The sequence below is a fragment of the Bufo bufo genome, chromosome 4 (assembly GCF_905171765.1).
Source record: "Bufo bufo chromosome 4, aBufBuf1.1, whole genome shotgun sequence".
NCBI classification, from domain to species: Eukaryota; Metazoa; Chordata; class Amphibia; order Anura; family Bufonidae; genus Bufo; species Bufo bufo.
The window spans coordinates 306373062-306392116 of NC_053392.1; the positions used below are offsets into that span (position 1 = coordinate 306373062).

Consider the following 19055-nt stretch of genomic DNA (forward strand, 5'->3'; position numbering starts at 1 on the left):
CTTTACTTCTTGTTTTATTTTTTCTAATTCATTCATTTTGTAGCCTTTTTCTTCAAATTTCATATGAAGACTACTTGCCTTGTTTTCAAATTGTTCTACCGTCGTACTATTCCTCCCCAATCTGATATATTGGCTTCGGGGGATATTAAAAAGCCATATTGGTAAATGGCAACGATCCAATGAGATAAAGCTGTTACTATCTGCCGGTTTGGAATATGTTTGAGTAAGTATTTGATTATTATGAATCAATATGGTTAGATCTAAAAAATGTACTTCCTTCTTACTGAAAGTGGGCGTGAATTGTAAATAAAAATCTTTTTTATTTACCGTATTTTTCGCCCTATAAGACGCACCGGCACATAAGACGCACCTAGGTTTTTGAGGCGGAAAATAAGAAAAAAAATATTTTGAACCAAAAGGTGTGCTTTTGGTGGGTTTTGAACTAATTGTGGTCTGTGGATGGCACTGTTATGGGGGATCTGTGGGTGCCACTTATGGGGGATCTGTGGGTGACACTTATGGGGGATCTGTGGGTGACACTTATGGGGGATCTGTGGGTGACACTTATGGGGGATCTGTGGGTGACACTTATGGGGGATCTGTGGGTGACACTTATGGGGGATCTGTGGGTGACACTTATGGGGGATCTGTGGGTGACACTTATGGGGGATCTGTGGGGGACACTTATGGGGGATCTGTGTATGACAGTTATGGGGGGGATCTGTGGATGACACATATATAGCATCTTATGCTATGTGTCATCCACAGATCCCCTCCATAAGTGTGCCTGTAGTGAATGACCCTCAATACACGGGCTGGGGGCTGGCATCTGCTTTTATAATGACAGCGGGGCCCGTGTAGTGACTGTATTCTACTACACGCACCCCGCTCACTGTATATTATTGTATCTCTAATAGTAAATTGTTATGCATATAATCGCATAATGAGCGCTGTGTATTACTTACAACTACAGTACAAGCGCTCGCCGCTCGGTAGGTAGGTAGCAGAGAGGAGGGAGGAGGCAGGCCGGAAGGACGGGCGCTGGCAGCGTGAGTCATACGTCACGCGCCTGCTTCATTCATAAAGTAGGCGGCGCAGGCGCGTGACGTATGACTCACGCTGCTAGCGCCCGTCCTCCCGGCCTGCCTCCTCCCTCCTCTCTGCTACCTACCGAGCGGCGAGCGCTTGTACTGTAGTTGTAAGTAATACACAGCGCTCATTATGCGATTATATGCATAACAATTTACTATTAGAGATACAATAATATACAGTGAGCGGGGCCCGTGTAGTAGAATACAGTCACTGCACGGGCCCCGCTGTCATTATAAAAGCAGATGCCGGCCCCCAGTCCCGCCTCCCTCACAGCTGATACACCCGCCACACGGCATCGCGGCGGGTGTATCATTGAAAACTCGGCAAAATCAGCAGCATTCGCCGTATAAGACGCACTGCTATTTCCCCCCCACTTTTGGGGGGGAAAAAGTGCGTCTTATACGGCGAAAAATACGGTATATCAATAAAAAATTCCCAAAGTGAGTCTTCCCGCCCTTTCCATATGAAAACAATATTGTCGATGAACCTCTCCCAGAGGATCAGATTCGCGTGGAGTATACCATCGGGATAAATGGCAAACTCCTCCCTCCTCCCCATATAAAGGTTAGCGAAACTCTGCGTGAATCTGGTCCCCCACATTTGTAAATAAAAAAACATCCTCGAATTTAAAAAAATTATTATTTAAAATAAACATTATGCACTCTCAAATGAATTAGATTTGTTCAAGTTGTAAATTATTCTCTTTATTTTAAAAATTTTCAACTGCCTCCTTACCTTTATTATTTTCTATTATAGTGTAGAGAGATGTAATATCTAAAGTGCCTAAAATATAGTAAGATTTCCACTCTATGGTCTCCAAAATTTTCTAAATATGTTTTGTGTCCTTCAAATAAGCTGGGAGTTTTTGGACATAATTGTGCAAGATAACATCCACATATTTGGACAGGTTTTTCCAATCTTCCAATGCCCGATATTATAGGTCTCCCTGGTGGATGGGTTTCAGACTTACTGTATGTATTTTTGGCAAATAGTAAAATATAACAAAGAAACATAGAATGTGTCGGCAGATAAGAACCATTTGGCCCATCTAGTCTGCCCAATATACTAAATACTATAAATAGCCCCTGGCCCTATCTTATATGAAGGATGGCCTTATGCCTATCCCATGCATGCTTAAACTCCTTCACTGTATTTGCAGCTACCACTTCTGCAGGAAGGCTATTCCATGCATCCACTACTCTCTCAGTAAAGTAATACTTCCTGATATTACTTTTAAACCTTTGCCCCTCTAAATTAAAACTATGTCCTCTTGTAGCAGTTTTTCTTCTTTTAAATATTCTCTCCTCTTTTACCTTGTTGATTCCTTTATGTAGTTAAAGTTTCTATCATATCTCCTCTGTCTCATCTTTCTTCCAAGCTATACATGTTAAGGTCCCTTAATCTTTCCTGGTAAGTTTTATCCTGCAATCCATGTACCAGTTTAGTAGCTCTTCTCTGAACTCTCTCCAAAGTATCAATATCCTTCTGGAGATATGGTCTCCAGTACTGAGCACAATACTCCAAAGGAGGTCTCACTAGTGCTCTGTAGAGCGGCATGAGCACCTCCCTCTTTCTACTGGTAATGCCTCTCCCTATACACCCAAGCATTCTGCTAGCATTTCCTGCTGCTCTATGACATTGTCTGCCTACCTTTAAGTCCTTCTGAAATAATGACCCCTAAATCCCTTTCCTCAGATACTGAGGTTAGGACTGTATCACTGATTTAATATTCTGCTCTTGGGTTTTTACGTCCCAGGTGCATTATCTTGCACTTATCAACATTAAATTTTAGTTGCCAGATTTTTGACCATTCCTCTAGTTTTCCTAAATCCTTTTCCATTTGGTGTATCCCTCCAGGAACATCCACCCTGTTACAAATCTTTGTGTCATCAGCAAAAGACACACCTTACCATCGAGGCCTTCTGCAATTTCGCTGATAAAGATATTAAACAATATGGGTCCCAGAACAGATCCCTGAGGTACCCCACTGGTAACAAGACCATGGTCTGAATATACTCCATTGACTACAACCCTCTGTTGTCTGTCCCTAAGCCACTGCTTAATCCATATAGATGTTCTAGGATGTTGATTATTAATAAATGTTGCCTCTTCTGTAGTTATAATACCCTTTTTCTTCCCATTCCGTACCAGTTTATTCAATCCTATTTTATATTTCTGTATTGGATTCGATGTTAGTTCTTGTAATTTTTTTTATCATTCAGCAATCTCATGGATTTATTGTGGTATTGTTCATAGTCTAAAATAACGATGCCCCCTCCTTTGTCCACAGGGCGGATAATCGCAACATTATTCATCTGTAACATTTTTATACTTTTCTGTTCCTCTTTACTCAAGTTATGGATACATGTCCTTCTTTTTGGATTTATTTTCCTTAAGTCCCTCAGGACTAAGGCTTCAAAAGCTCTAAAAGGGTCAGAATATAAATTTATTGGATTAAAATTTGATTTAATCTTCAGATTAGTGTGAAAAAAAAATCCTCATTTTTATTTTCATTTTTGTTTATATTCTCATTAACCTTACTATTATATTTTGTTCTCACAATTTGTTCTTTTTTCTTTTTATAAAAATACTTCATAAGAGCAAGGTTACGTAGAAATTTTTTAATACCTATAAATGCGTCATATGGACGGAATTGAGAAGATGGTGCAAATTCTTATCCTTTTTGTAATTGTCTAGTATCACTTTTGGTTAATGAATATTTACTTAGATTGTAAATTTTTTGAAAATAAAATAAAAGTTACCTCGATCTACTTTTTGGATATATTTTCTTTCCCCTTGCCCCTCCTTTTGTTATTTTCTTGGCGGTCTAGCCTGAAAAAAATCTTTTTTAATAGTTTTTTTAATTTTAATTTTATTTTCATTATCTGATTCAGGTATGTTCATATTCCTCTTAGGTATAGTAGTTTTATTTCTAACTTTTCTTTGAACTGCGGCACTGTAACCCTCTCTAATTTAGAATCTATCACTTCCTGATTTTCCTGTTCAATCATGGACATACAGGTGAAACTCGAAAAATGTGAATATCGTGCAAAATGCTAATGAAAAGGAATTGCATTAATGCAGCTTAAAATTAGAATTTTGTGAAAAGGTTCAATATTCTAGGCTCAAAGTGTCACACTCTAGTCAGCTAATTAATCCATACCCCCTGAGCAAAGGGTACCTCAAAATTTTGACTTTGGGCTTTCATAAGCTGTAAGCCATAATTATCCAAATTATAACAAGTAAAGGCTTGAAATATCTCGCTTTGCATGTAATAAGTCTATTACATATGTTAGTTTCACCTTTTAAGTTGCATTACTGAAATAAATGAACTTTGAATAATATTCTAATTTTTCGAGTTTCACCTGTATTTTCCAATGGACTAAATTTATTTGCTGTTTCCAGCATGCTATTTTATTTTTCTTTCCTATAGTTCTCAATAATATGCACTAATGGGAATGTGATGAGTTCCATCTCTCAAATCCTCTTGTATTATAGATGTTTCCAAACTCACACTATGTGTAGTGAATTCTCTACTTATCTCTTCTGTATCTCGACATACAATTTCATCCAAGGTATTAAATGTTGTTTTTTCTTTTATATCACTATACTCCTCTCCTATTGTGAGTTGTGGTATTGAATCTATTTCAAATTTGTGTTTCTTTTTTATTATCTCATCCTCTTTGATCTTGATCCTATTTTAATGGATCTTGATAACTGGATGATATCTGGATGATCTTTATAAGGTCTTAGAGCTTCAAATAACTCCACAATTTCCCTATATATATTCACCAATCCATTTTTGATTTTTTCAATAATGAATTGAATTGTCCTTCTAGAAAAACTGTGGAATAATTCGTCCCACTCTCTTAAGTTATTCATATCGCCCACATCCCCTGCCGGGGTTTTGTATACTTTCAGACCTTTGGGTATAATGTCCCATTTCAGATTTTTTTTCCAATGAAGCCACTTCCCACAAGTCTCTCATTTCACTAATCAATATTCTTTCTAATATTTTCATTTTACTCATTGCTGCCTCAATTCTTTTGTTTACAAGATCCACATTCTCCAATGATCAAACGTCCAGGATTATTTTTTTTCACTAAATCACGAATTCATAGATTTTTGTAGTAAACACATGATAACAAAGGTGACCATATCTCAGGTTTATAGGTTAATAAGGAAGGGTTTGGCAAAAACACTAAAGTTTAATAGTGAAGAAAAATAGGCAAAGGATATAGGATCAGACAAAATTGAGTGGGGTAACATTTACAGCAATATTTAAAAGACCACGATATCTAGTAACTTTAGGATTATTTTTTTTTATATTATCCATAGAGTATATTTGACCCCAACACTATTAAGTAAGATCTATAAAGACCGAGAACCAAAATGCTGGACGTGCAACCAAGAGCCCGCTGACTATATCCATATGATATGGTCCTGTCCGAGTATGCAATTGTACTGGCGAGGGGTATTTCGCTCCCTGAGTGCGGAGTCCTCAGTTTCCCTCCCATATAAACCGGAAGTGGCTCTTCTAGGGTGTTCCTTACCATTAATTAGGGAGAAAACAAAGAAAAGTATTTGGATAAGAGGTTTAATGGTGGCAAGAGTAATAATAGCAAGGGAATGGGGAGCAAAAATATCCCCCAGTATTAAGAAATGGAAAAACCTTTTGGTAAGGACTGACAGATATGAGCAATATGCAGCTGGTATCGACCCACCAGCTGGGGCGGCAGGGGGGTGATGAGTGGGGGGGGGGGGATTGGGGTAACTATTGGCGATAACCACCGAGACAACCACCGTGGGGGGGGGGGGGGGAGAAACGGAGAGATAAATTAGGATTGACAGTTGGAGATCGAGCCCGACTTAATATGGCAGGGAATGGGAAAAAAAGGTCCCAATAATAACAAGATGTTACATTGATCTTTATTTTATTATTTTTATAATGGGACATTTAATGTTTTATTATGCCTGCCTGTTGACAGAAGTTGTATGGAGGTATTTGGACTTGGTACTGTCAAACTGTCAATTCTTGTAATTTTGTATATAAAAACTGAATAAAGAAATTAAATATAAAAAAAAAAGATTGTGACACAGCAAAAGTGAAATATCCCAACACAAATTATTATATTTAAACTCATTATTCATTTTTAGCATGATCATCAATAAATTAATTTATGTGAATGTTTCTAAAAAGTAAAAAAAAAACAACAAAAACACCGTCCTGTAAATTAAAAAAAGTTTGGACAAATTTAATTCGATCTTTTCTGTCTGACCACAAGTCACTCATTTTAGAATTCCACTTTATGGATTATAGCAATGCAGTTTGCTGCTTGGTATCTGTGGAAGTCAAATTAAAATATCTATACTACAAAGGGTTAATTGATACCTGCGCTGCTGCTACAGAAATTCACACTGTATTAGTTTTGTCGCTGCTTGGTTCGTGATTGTAAGGGTTAACTGCCAATACCCTTTATGTTACATAAAACTAATGATTAGAAAAGTTGAACCCGCGCTGACTTAAAGTAAATCCAACAAATCTATATATATGAAACACGATCGGTACTTGCCGTTGGTAATGTGATGTAAGTCCTGTCCAGATTGGTTTCGCTTTCACTCTTGCAAAGAGAGATATAGTAGATAGCACAAGCTTCAGCTTCCTCCTTCCCAAGCGCGCGGCTCTGGCCGGTAGCTGGTGTGCACGAGGGGAAGCCGCACTGCTTGAGGTTTTATAGGCATCTAGATCAGTATAAGGGAAGAAGAGGCAATAATATATATATATATATAATAAGGAAGAATAGTGTGTTAGTTACATAATAGAAAGATATTTTATAAAAAGGTCAGTTAACTATAATGACACAGATACTATACTGTTTTATAATAAATATATCACATAGTGAGGGACAGTATATAGTCCAAGAGGAAAGACGCAAAGCACTTATGGGAAGCTTATGCTAGAACGATATCAGTTTCCTATTCCAATGGGCTGGTTACTATGGAGACGGACGCCTATAAAACCTCAAGCAGTAAGAACCACATCTGATGAAGGAATCAGAGTATTTAGAAATGCGTTGGAAGTGTGGACTTAGGTGGTATCCGTAGGTAAGCGCGTGTGACGTCACACTGAAGGCCCGTTCTCCTGGAAACAGCAGTGCGGCTTCCCCTCGTGCGTACCAGCTACAGGCCGGAGCTGCGCCTTGGGAAGGAGGAAGCTGAAGAGTGTGCCATCTCCTATATCTCTCTTTGCGAGAGTTAAAGAGAAACCAATCACATTACCAACGGCAAGTACCGATTGTGTTTCATATATATAGATTTATTGGATTTGCTTTAAGTCAGCGCGGGTTCGGCTTTTCTAATCATAAGTATTATTTATTTATTTATCTATTTCTTAACGGATAAACCATGGAAATCCCTCACTATCAATCTCAAATGCTACAGTCAGCGGTGAGCGCAGCATCTGAGGGGTTCATTGATGGGGACGTCGCAGTGGCCGTCCCCCGTCATTGCGGCCACTACTTACAAAGAAATGCTTTCTTCGTGAAATTCAGCAAAGCAGCCGAATCAAATTTTTCAAAACTTCACTTTTCTCTAGTAGCAGGTATAGCAGTTGCAAACATGCAGTTACTGACAACTATGTCTGGGGGCGTTACTTATCACATTATTTCTATTTGTGAGATTACTGCCCCCTGTTGGTGGCATCATGTGTTCATTATGTCTGCATGATGACATCATTATGTTTTTCATCTTTGTGTTCTGATGTCACAGTGTACATGGCTACAGGCTCGGACTGGCCTACAGGGGAACAGATGAATCCCCCGGGGGGCTCATGTGCAAGATGGGCCCCTAGTTCCCCACCCTCTACACAAGTGGCACATGGCACTGACTGCATTATCCCTGTGCTGTAACTTCACTGTGCTCCTTATCCCACAATTTTACTGTGTGCATTATGTCTATACATTAGAGAAACCAAACTCAGCATAAGCTATTCATGCACTAACTTTGTAATAATATGCTGCTGGAACGTACTTGACCATAAGATCAGAAATTCTGCATAGTACAGTGCCCTCATCCATGTCATTACTGCTTGGCTCATAATCTACATGATATGGGAGCTAAAGATGTTGTTCGAATATTAAAAATCTATCACTTTGGGCTCACACTTACAAAATGAGAAACTTTAAATATTCTCACTTTTTAGAAGTTTTCCGACCTCAACATTTGTGACATATCGTAACAATATAGAAACTGGCACACTCTAACAGTAGGCCCTCTAATTATATATTGTTGGAACTCCTCTGTATATGTACAGCGGAAATCCAATCTGGTGCCATAGCCACCAGGTTTTTGTTGTTTTCAACAGTAAACCAGGGGTTAATGTTTGTGTTCGGAGATAGTGCCAATACTAGACATTTAACCCCTCAGATGCTGGGGCCAGAATGGCTTCCCAGCTCAGAGATGGGGGAAGCCATTTGTTCTCTATAAAAGCCTTGGTCTCTCTGAAGAAACTGAGGCTATTACAGCTGTAGTTCCTATGGAGGGCTCCATAGGAACATAGTTAATCTCCCATACACTGCAATGGTAGCTTATTGCAGTGTAATGGAGAAGTGATCTGAAGTTTGCATATTGCTCTAAGACAGGCATGCTCAACCTGCGGCCCTCCAGCTGTTGTAAAACTACAACTCCCACCATGCCCTTCTGTAGGCTGATAGCTTAGGCTGTCTGGGAATGATAGGAGTTGTAGTTTTGCAACAGCTGGAGCGCCGCAGGTTGAGCATGCCTGCTCTAAGGTGAGGTAAAAAAAAAAGAAAGTTAAAAGGTTTTTAAAAATATAAAAAAATATATAATTTAAATCACTCCTTCTTTCCTCATATTCAGAATAAAATAAAATATTATGATCATTTGCACTGCTGCATCCCCAAATGCTCTTACTATGAAAATATAAATGTATTTATCCCATATAGTGAATGCCATAACGGAAGAAAATATCAAAATGGTCAATTTGCTGTTTTTTTATTGTTTTAACTCCCCCAAAAAGTCATAGGGCCAGATTTATCATTACTCTGACAGCTCACTCCACTTTCACATATGGCTAAAGTCAGTTTTAGCCAAGTCAGATTTATGATCGGCCCTTTAAGGCTGGTTTCACACGGGTGTTGCGGGAAAATGTGCGGGTGCACCCGCGATTTTTCCACGCGAGTGCAAAACATTGTAATGCGTTTTGCACTCGCGTGAGAAAAATTGTGCATGTTTGGTACCCAAACCCGAACTTCTTCACAGAAGTTCGGGCTTGGGATCGGTGTTCTGTAGATTGTATTATTTTCCCTTACAACATGGTTATAAGGGAAAATAATAGCATTCTGAATACAGAATGCATAGTAAGATAGCGCTGGAGGGGTTAAAAAAAATAATAAAAAAATTTAACTCACCTTAATCCACTTGACCGCGATGCCCGGCATCTCCTTCTGTCTCCTTTCTTTAGGACCTGGGTAAAGGACCTGTCGTGACGTCACTCCGGTCATCACGTGATCCATCGCATGATTCATCACCATGGTAAAAGATCATGTGATGGATCATGAATGGGTCGGTATTCAGTGCGGGTGCAATGCGTTCAACTCACGCATCGCATCCGCGCGGAATACTCGCCCGTGTGAAAGGGGCCTAAGACTGTAATAAATGTGGTTTGACGGTAGCAGTTTATCCGTCAGTAAGCAGCTTTACAAAAGTCGCACATCTTTACGAAAAAGTCGCACGTTTTTACGAAAAAGTCGCACGTTTTTACGAAAAAGTCGCATGTTCTATTAAAAAGTCTCATAAGATAAGCATGGTCCTCACTGGAGTGAAATTGCGCATTTTATTGCCACCTTTTTGCGACTTTTTAAATAGTCCCAATAGTAAATTTGTCTAGAGATTCATTTACATAAGAAAACACGCCCACTTTCAGAAAACTGGCGAGCATAGTGCAGAGCAGAAAAAAGTCGCAAATTTGTGCGCAGTTTTAGCGTTTGCGCATTTTTTTTGCGACTTTTTCACTCCATTATTCTGACTTGAGCTAATGATAAATCTGGCCCACACTCTAAATGGTATAAATGAAAACTAGATTTAACTGCAAATAGACAGAAAAAAAATGTGGGTCATAATATGCCGATGCAAAGAAAAAATTTATGCAGATCAAACCCCTATCTAAGATTAATTTTATACATAAAATCTAATAATCAATCAACACAACTGTACAAAAAGGGTTTAAAAACTAATTGCATAATTCTGGCCTAAAAATATTTTTTTAATATAATTTTTTTATAATATCTTTTTATAATATTTTAGACCAGGATTATGCTACCTAATATTTCCATTTTTATATACCGGTACCTGTGTTCATTGAATATTGGATCTTATGTATATGAATTAATCTTATATTGGGGTTTGTTCTGTATGTACATATACAGTACTTCATCTATTAATTCTATTTAGAAGGACTACTAGTGTTGTGGTTACTTGAGTCCCAGTTTCTATATTGTTACTATATATACCCTAGGATACCCTACATTACTGCACATTTGAAACTCTTAATTCCACATTCTGGCTAGTGAGCCAATCTTTTCTGTATATTAATAGCTATGATTTGTGGCATATCGCCAGGGTATGCCTCAAATCTCAGATAGGTTTGGTTGCCACCTCTGGAATCTGCTCCAGTCTACAGAATGGGGCACCTGAAGTGAAGGGAGAGCAGCCGGGCATGATTCCATTGCAACTTACTTTTACAGATGATTTTCAACAACCAGATGATCACATAAATTAGTTATTTTGTATATAACATACTTTTACAGAATCTAGATGCAGATTACAGAGTATAACAAGTTTAGCTGATAGAGCTCTGTCACATCCATGTAATACTTTAGTATCCCGCAGATTGACACTTTCCGGATTCACCTACAGATATTTTGTCTTTCAGGAATAATAAAAAATGGTGGTGTGAAACCTAACATCATCCCAGATTACACTGAACTAGAGTTTTATTTGCGTGCACCATCACTTAAAGATCTTGCTGATTTACAGGAAAAGGCACATGCCTGCTTTAATTCTGCAGCTACAGCAACTGGATGTAAGGTAGGTCAGTTCATATGATAAGTTGTCAATATGAGCTAAGTTGTCATCATTTTAGAACATAACAATGGATGTATTTAAATGTCTTGCTTAGACCTGAAAACTTGAGATGTTGGACCTTTTCAGCTTTGATCTTCTTGCACATATTTGTAGTGGAGAAAGTGGGAACATCTGCACCAGATGATAATGAGTGACATTTACTAAAGTGTTTACACCACTATTGTGACACATGCAATATTTGCAACTTTTTGAGCTTTTCAACACTTTTCCCAGGGGCTTAGGGGGTGGGGCTTAGTGTGAGAGGCGAGGCTTTGTGTGGGCCACCAGATTTACTATAACTTTCACCAAAAACTGGTGTAAGTTATAGCTGATGTCTACGTCACCCCTGACTGGCTTGGACTTCAGTATCTGGCACATGGCAGGACAGAAATGCACCAAATTTTTTTAGATACATCTGCCTTTTAATAAATTAGGCGTACCTCACGCCAGAGCAGGGAGATAAAGACATATGGGTATGCCAGTCTTGATAAATGTCCCTCAATATATAGATCAAGAATGCAACTTCTGAATGGAAAAAATATTTTTTTTGTTGTTGGATCCATGGAAGACAACAACAGTGGAATCCTAAGCTGGAACAGTATATGGACTCCTTGGATTACAACAGCTAATTTGATGGTACATATGGTATATAAGAAATATCACTGAAAATAATGCACTAACACAGTAGATGCAAATATGATATATAGACTAAGCCCTCATTCTGATGTGATAAAATCGGAGATTCTTAGCCAATATATTTTGTTTAAAACACATCTGTGCCCATCTACCAGTGACAAGGTGATCTCAGTCAGGCAGGACCTACTCTAAACCTACCTATGCCGTTGGGCATCTACATGCAGGCGATGGTATATTCTAACACCCAGGCAAGCGTCCCCGTCACCATGGGAACGCCTGGGGGTTAGAATATGCCATCGGATCTTCTGAGTATACCAGCAGCAACATATAAGACGGATGGGACAGGGGCAAACAAGGCATTTTGCCGCCCCATTGGCAAGTGCCGCCCTAGGCAAATGCCTTGTTTGCCTCGTGATAGATACGCCACTGCATGCAGGAGAACAAACCTGGTACATATAATGTGCTGCTTTTTGTTACCTCTATGTTCACAAAGCAATCAATGAGATGAAGAGCACGCACAGCTATATGTACCAACTAATCAAAGTCGCCTGTGAAATAGGCAGGACCAAGGTGTGCAAAAGAATGCTACTCCCAAGGTGAAATAGTAGTGCATTTGGACTTGAAGGTGCCACTCCTTTAAGTGTATACCACAGACTAAACAAAAATAACTGAAAAGGATGAGAAAACATCATAAATATGTCCGGTTTCCGTTATGCAGGAGTGCTGTCCTACATAAGAGAAACTGGACGGATCTGTTATGCTGCCCATAGACTTCTATTATGATGGAATGCAAAATGGAATGCCTCTTTAAGGCTTCTGTGGTGCATTCCATCATAGAATTCTGTTATGGTCCGTGATAACGGAATCCATAATGGAATTGCCAGAAAACCTGAACGCCGAACTTTAACACATGAAGTTTGCTTATTACTACTTCTTAGTAATTTAGCGATAAGTGCTATTAGAAGACCCGCACAAAAAGTACCGAAGTACTAGTAGTGAAAGTACCAGTCACACAGCTAGAAAAACAGTTAACCCCTTGTGACAGAATGGCTCAATATTTTTAATAAAGACAAAAAATTGTCTCCGAAGGTGTACATAGCCTTTAATCTGCTTGAAAACTACTTGTAATGTCATACCAGCTTACCAGACTGTAAAATTATAATGATATCACAGTGGCTTATCCCAGGGTAGACTCTACAATATTTTATAAGCTGTTTGATTTCATCTGCTGATTTACTGACAGTAATGTTTCTTCTATGCACTGTGCTACTCTTTGTGTTATACTGGCCACAGACCATTGCGGTTTTTCCCCAATTCTTTTAGTTCCTATCTAAATCCACTTGTGATGTCACTGTAAGCCGTGTACCGGGGTGGGCTCCCCAGGATACAGCGAAGTAACAAACGAGGAAAGCAACTCAAACACCAGTTTTGCCAAAACTGTATATTTTTTTTACTTAAACGTGGTCATGAATGCGACCACAGATGCTGGTTACACACAAATAAATTTACATACACCCAGCCAGGGACTAGGGCCCTTGTGCTGTACAGCGCAACACCCTCCGGTGGATGCTGGAGGTATTAGCAATAAGTTTACCTACTGGCGGGCTCAAATAGACCAGCCATGCCTTACCTGTTAGGGTCAGGAACAATTGTTGGGTGCATAATTTGGGCTAGCCTGTGGTAGAGCACAACAGCTTACAATCTTATTCCATGCTATATTAATTTCCCCCCCACCCCCAACAACTGGTTAAACAACACATGCTATAGTGTTTCTCCTGAATACACCAGCCTGGCTTGAATTAGTTGTGAAGCTTTTCAGCTCTCAGGTGTGAACTGACACTTTAAGGCCTCATGCACACGACCGTTTTTCGGGTCCGCATCCGAGCCGCAGTTTTTGCGGCTCGGGTGCAGACCCATTTACTTCAATGGGGCCGCAAAAGATGCGGACAGCACTCCGTGTGCTGTCCGCATCCGTTGCTCCGTTCCGAGGCACCGCAAAAAAAATATAGCATGTCCTATTCTTGTCTGTTTTGCAGACAAGAATAGGCATGTCTACAATGGGCAGTCCGTTCCGTTCCGCAAATTGCGGAAGGCACACGGCGGCTTCCGTGTTTTGCGGATCCGCAATTTCCGGACCGCAAAAACGGAACGGTCGTGTTCATGAGGCCTTATAGACACAATCAGCTGCCCTTGGCTGCAGCTCTGGACCCTGGAGGATGCTCTCACACTTGGATGTTAAGGGATTCGCCTCACACACAGCTCCTAGATGCTTCTTCCAAGCTCACCCTAATGGATCCTTCACTTCCTTTCCAGGCTTGTAACCCCACCCCTGAGAATTTTCAACATGAGACAGATCTAGAAATGCAATCCTTTTTAGCTATGCTTAGAAAAAACTGTGGCCAAACAGCAGAATGTCAGTCCAAATCATTTAACGTCATTTACACTAATACAATGTTCACAAAATGAGTGCTGTTTTCCCATCTCACATCACAACAGTTCACCTCACATTAAAGGGGTTCTACAGTTTTTTAACTGATGATCTATCCTCTGGATAGACCATCAGCATTTGAGTCCGACACCCGGGACCCCTGCCGATCAGCTGTTTGAGAAGGCAGCGGCGCTCCAGCCTTCTCACTGTTTACCGCTGGACCAGTGACGTCATGACTAGTATCAACCTGCCTGGGCGGGGCTAGGCTCCATTCAAGTGAACAGAGCTTAGCCGCGCCCACGCTAGTTGATACAAGTTGTGACATCACTGGGCCAGTGGTAAACAGTGAAAAGGCCGCGGCGCTGCTGGAGTGCCGCTACCTTCTCAAACAGCTGATCAGATGCTGATGATCTATCCAGATCATCAGTAGAACCCCTTTAACATTCTTGTTATGTCACACAAGACAGCCCTTAACCTAACTGAATCCTACCTGTGATGTCAGACAAACTTACCTGACAGAGACACAATTGTGGTATCACAGCAATTTACCAAGCAAACCAAAATGTCACAATAAATAGCCAGAGACCTACTTGAGATATCCCTGCAATACACCTGCCTGCAACTTACTTGTAATTTCTCAGCAGGCTATCACTGCAAAAATTATAAGGTTTGAAAAGTAACAAATCGGAATATCACAGAGAGAAATGACTTTTCATATAAAACTTAACTTTTACTTTTAAATGTTAAAATAATACCCCATAAGCAGGCTACCTGATTGCAGCACGTGTGATGTCACAGCAGCTTATCTTATGGAAACACATTTTGATGTCACAGCTACCTATCAGACTGTAACATTCTAGTGACAGATGAGTGTATATAAAGCAGTATTTTGGGAATAAAAGAGACAAATTGTGAGGGTATCACATCTTGCAATTTGACTCACATGACCCGCACTATAAATGGCCAAAATATGTTGGCACCTGACCATAACACCTAGATGTACTTGTTGGACATCCCATTACAAAACCATAGGTGTTAATATAGAAAATTAGACTACTTTCACAGCTATGACAGCCTCAACTCTTCTAGGAAGGCTTTCTACAAAATTTTCTAATGTGACTCTGGAGATTTGTGATCATTCAACTAAACGAGATTAGGCACTAATGTTAACAACCAGAAGGTTTAGTTTGCAACTGGCATTCCATTCCATCCCAAATGTTTTGAGTTTGAAGTCAGAGCTGTGCAGACCACTAGAGTTCCTTTACGCCCAACTTGTCAAACCATATCTTTATGGAACTCCATTTCTGCGGTAGGGTACAGTCATGCTTTCTCATGCTCAAAGTTGGAAGCTTGCAATTGGCTAACTGTCTTTGTATGCTGTAGCATTAACATCACCCTTCACTAAAAAAAATAAGCAGTCTTACCCAAACCCTTAAATACAGCTCAATGCCATCATCTCTAAGATTTACTTTACATTCTAGAGGTATCATCTGTCATTCCAAATTTGCCCATTAGCATGCAAGATAGTGAAACATGCCACAAAGTCCAATAGTGGCATGCTTTACAGCCCTCCAGCTGATGCCTGGCATTGGGCCTAGTGATATTAGACTTGTGTGCAGCTACTGGACCATGGAAACCAATTTCTTGAAGTGACTGGCTCCCAACCTTCTTGTGCTGATGTCACTTCCAGGGACATTTTGAAACTTTATGTGGCACACACATCAGCACTCTATGATTTGTGTGGTCTACCGCTTGACAATTGACTGAGCTGTTATCATCCCTAGACCTTTAGAAACTTCCAATTTGCACTAATAGCGCATAGTTTACTGGGGCAAATCTAGCAGATTAGAAATTTCACATGCAGACTTGTAGAAAAGGTATTATCCTAGAACAATGCTGCATTTAAAGCCACTGAGCTCTTCATGCTTGATTTTATGCACTTGTTTGAAATGTTCAAGAAACCTGAACCCAACGATTAGGAAGAGTGTCGGAATACTTTTGGCAAAAAATGCATTTAATGGCTGGTGTTGTAGTGTAGCCTCGTTATATTCAAGAAACCTGAACCCAACGATTAGGAAGAGTGTCGGAATACTTTTGGCAAAAAATGCATTTAATGGCTGGTGTTGTAGTGTAGCCTCGTTATATACTGTATGTAGAATGTCAGTTTTTTTCACATATGTATGTTGTTTGCTAACCTTTTTGTGTTGTGATTTTTCAGGAAGGAAAATCATCCTTGTAATTGTCTGTAGATCAGTGTTGATTATTTGCGTAACTAAAAAACCTAATATGCTCTAAATCCAGAGTTTGTAACCTATTTATGAAACCAATACAAGTTATCTTTTTAACTGAAAATTAACACAATGCTACCGCAGATTTTTTTTTATTCCTGCTGTTTTTTTGCAATCTGTACCTTCCAGGTGGAGCTGTCCTCTACTAGTCATGATTTTTTTAATGTGCTTCCAAATAAAACTCTTGCGAAAACATACATTGAGAATGGCAAGCAACTTGGAATGCAGTTTTCTACTGATGACCTGGTGTTAAATGCTCTTTCAGGTAAAGTTTGAGTATGTGTAAACCTTTAGGGAGTAGCTTTAAATATTTCATGTGGAAGTGAATCCAGCATGTTTAGCGTTTCTCTCTCTATACAGTGTCTAAACCAGTGGTGTACAACACGTGGCCCGAATGTGCATGCGTTCCACAGAGCCACGGTTTGCAGCCTCTGTCCTGCTGGACAGAAACACAGCTCATTGTGTGATCAGTTGTGTTTCTGACAGGAGCGCCACACAGTGGATTAAAGGTCCTGCTCCTGCAGACTAGCAGGCCCCGAGCGAGGAGAGAGAAGTGGTTTATTACCGCTTCTGCCTTTTCTTCAGATAGGTGCATAGTACTCAATGACCACCGAGTGTCTTTGGGACAGAACAGAGCTTCCTCCAAAAACCTATTAATTACCTCATGGGGGACATATTTTTTAATATATTTTTGCCACAAGTAAAAAAATTATAAAAAAAAAATATATATATATATAAATATAAAAAAAAATAGAAAAAAGTGTAAAATAAAAAAAAGTGTCAGTCTCCCAGAGGTTTTTTAATGACCCCCTTGAGGGACATATGTTGTCATTATCACCCTTTTCACATTAAACTATGCTTAATAGATATAAAAATGACTACATAAAATAGGGAACTCTGTAATTGGCCGATGCAAATGGCCATTGTAATTGGCCTTTGTAATTGGCCAATGCAAACAATCAGACAATTAACTATTTTTTGTGGCCCTTTAAAATGGAGCAATGGGAAATGCAGACTTCAGGGCAAAAAATGTTGTGCACCCCTGGTTTAAACAGCACGAATTTGTTACCAGCAACTGATTATTTTTTATGACGTGTGTTCTGTGGGCTTATGTGTTTATTGAGGGGATATAAAAGACTGTATCACCATTGTTTCCCATGATAACAATATTGATGACCTATCCTTAAAGGGAACCTGTCACCAGTTTTATGGTGTCCTAACTAATGGCAATATAAATAAGTGACTGATTCTGTTAGCAAAATGCTGGGTCACTTTCTTTATTGAAAACCTCCAGCTCATAATGATGAGTCCTGAATATTCATGAGCTCCTGACTCTCCCCGCCTACCTGCTGCTGATTGACAGTTTTTTTCCATATGAATCAGCAGCAGGTAGGCAGGGGAGTGGCTATAGCTCTGAATTAAAAAAACGCTGGACTCACTGACGTCATGCTGGACTCAAATCAGCTCATTAGCATGCGGCATGTGGCATCTTTGTGTGTATATTATGAGGTAACCATCTGTCACACCAGTAAGTGAATACATCTAAGTTACTTTTTAGTAGTTAATGATTGTATATAATTTGTTAGATTATAATCAAATATCCACATGACAGGTTCCCTTTAACCTCTTAAGGACACAGGGCGTACAGGTACGCCCTGATGTCCTGGTACTTAAGGACACAGGTCGTACCTGTATGCCCTGTGTATTTCCGATCACCACCGCGCGGCGGGCAGTGATCGGAACAAGGTGCCTGCTCAAATCATTGAGCAGGTACCTTGGGTCAATGCCGAGGGGGGTCCTGTGACCCCTCCTGTATCGGCGTTCACAGCGGATTAACCCCTTCTATGCCGCTACTTGTGTTTGAGGGAGTGCATCGAGTCCCTGCGCTGCTGTGGCGGGGACTCGATGTCTTAGAAGGCAGCCTGATCCCGTGCTAAGGCTGCCCAATGCCTTACACGGCATCGGGACCTGCCTTCTAAGGGAGCCGAGGAGATCCAGCCTCAGGCTGGGTCTCCTAGGCAACCTGTTTGTGTACTACTCACTGTAGTACATGAACAGGCAATGCATTACAATACAAATGTATTGTAATGTATTGCAGAGGGGATCAGACCCCCAAAAGTGAACATCAGAAATAAAGTAAAGAAAAAAAAAAGTTACAAATTTTTTTTAAATAAAATTTATAAAGTAATAAAATTAATAAAGTAAAAAAGAAAAAAAAACGCCCCTTTCCCCTTATTTTATAAGTGCAACACCAAGTAATCAAAAAGGTGTATGACCCCCAAAATAGTACCAATCTAACCGTCGCCTCATCCCGCAAAAAATGAGCCCCTACCTAAGCCAATCGCCCAAAAAATAAAAAAACTATGGCTCAGAATATGGAGACACTAAAACATATTTATTTTTTTGTTTCAAAAATGCTGGTATTGTGTAAAACTTAAGTAAATAAAAAAAGAGTTGACATATTAGGT

General features: G+C 39.7%; 1 protein-coding gene across 1 annotated transcript in view; it reads left to right on the forward strand.

Moving 5' to 3' along the window:
• LOC120998183 (peptidase M20 domain-containing protein 2-like) overlaps nt 1-19055 on the forward strand; it is a 111065-nt gene that overhangs the window by 63656 nt on the left and 28354 nt on the right. Inside the window, exons 4-5 of the mRNA XM_040428755.1 lie at nt 11045-11199; nt 16717-16852. Of these exons, the coding sequence (XP_040284689.1) occupies nt 11045-11199; nt 16717-16852 (291 nt within the window). The remainder of the gene's footprint in view (nt 1-11044; nt 11200-16716; nt 16853-19055) is intronic.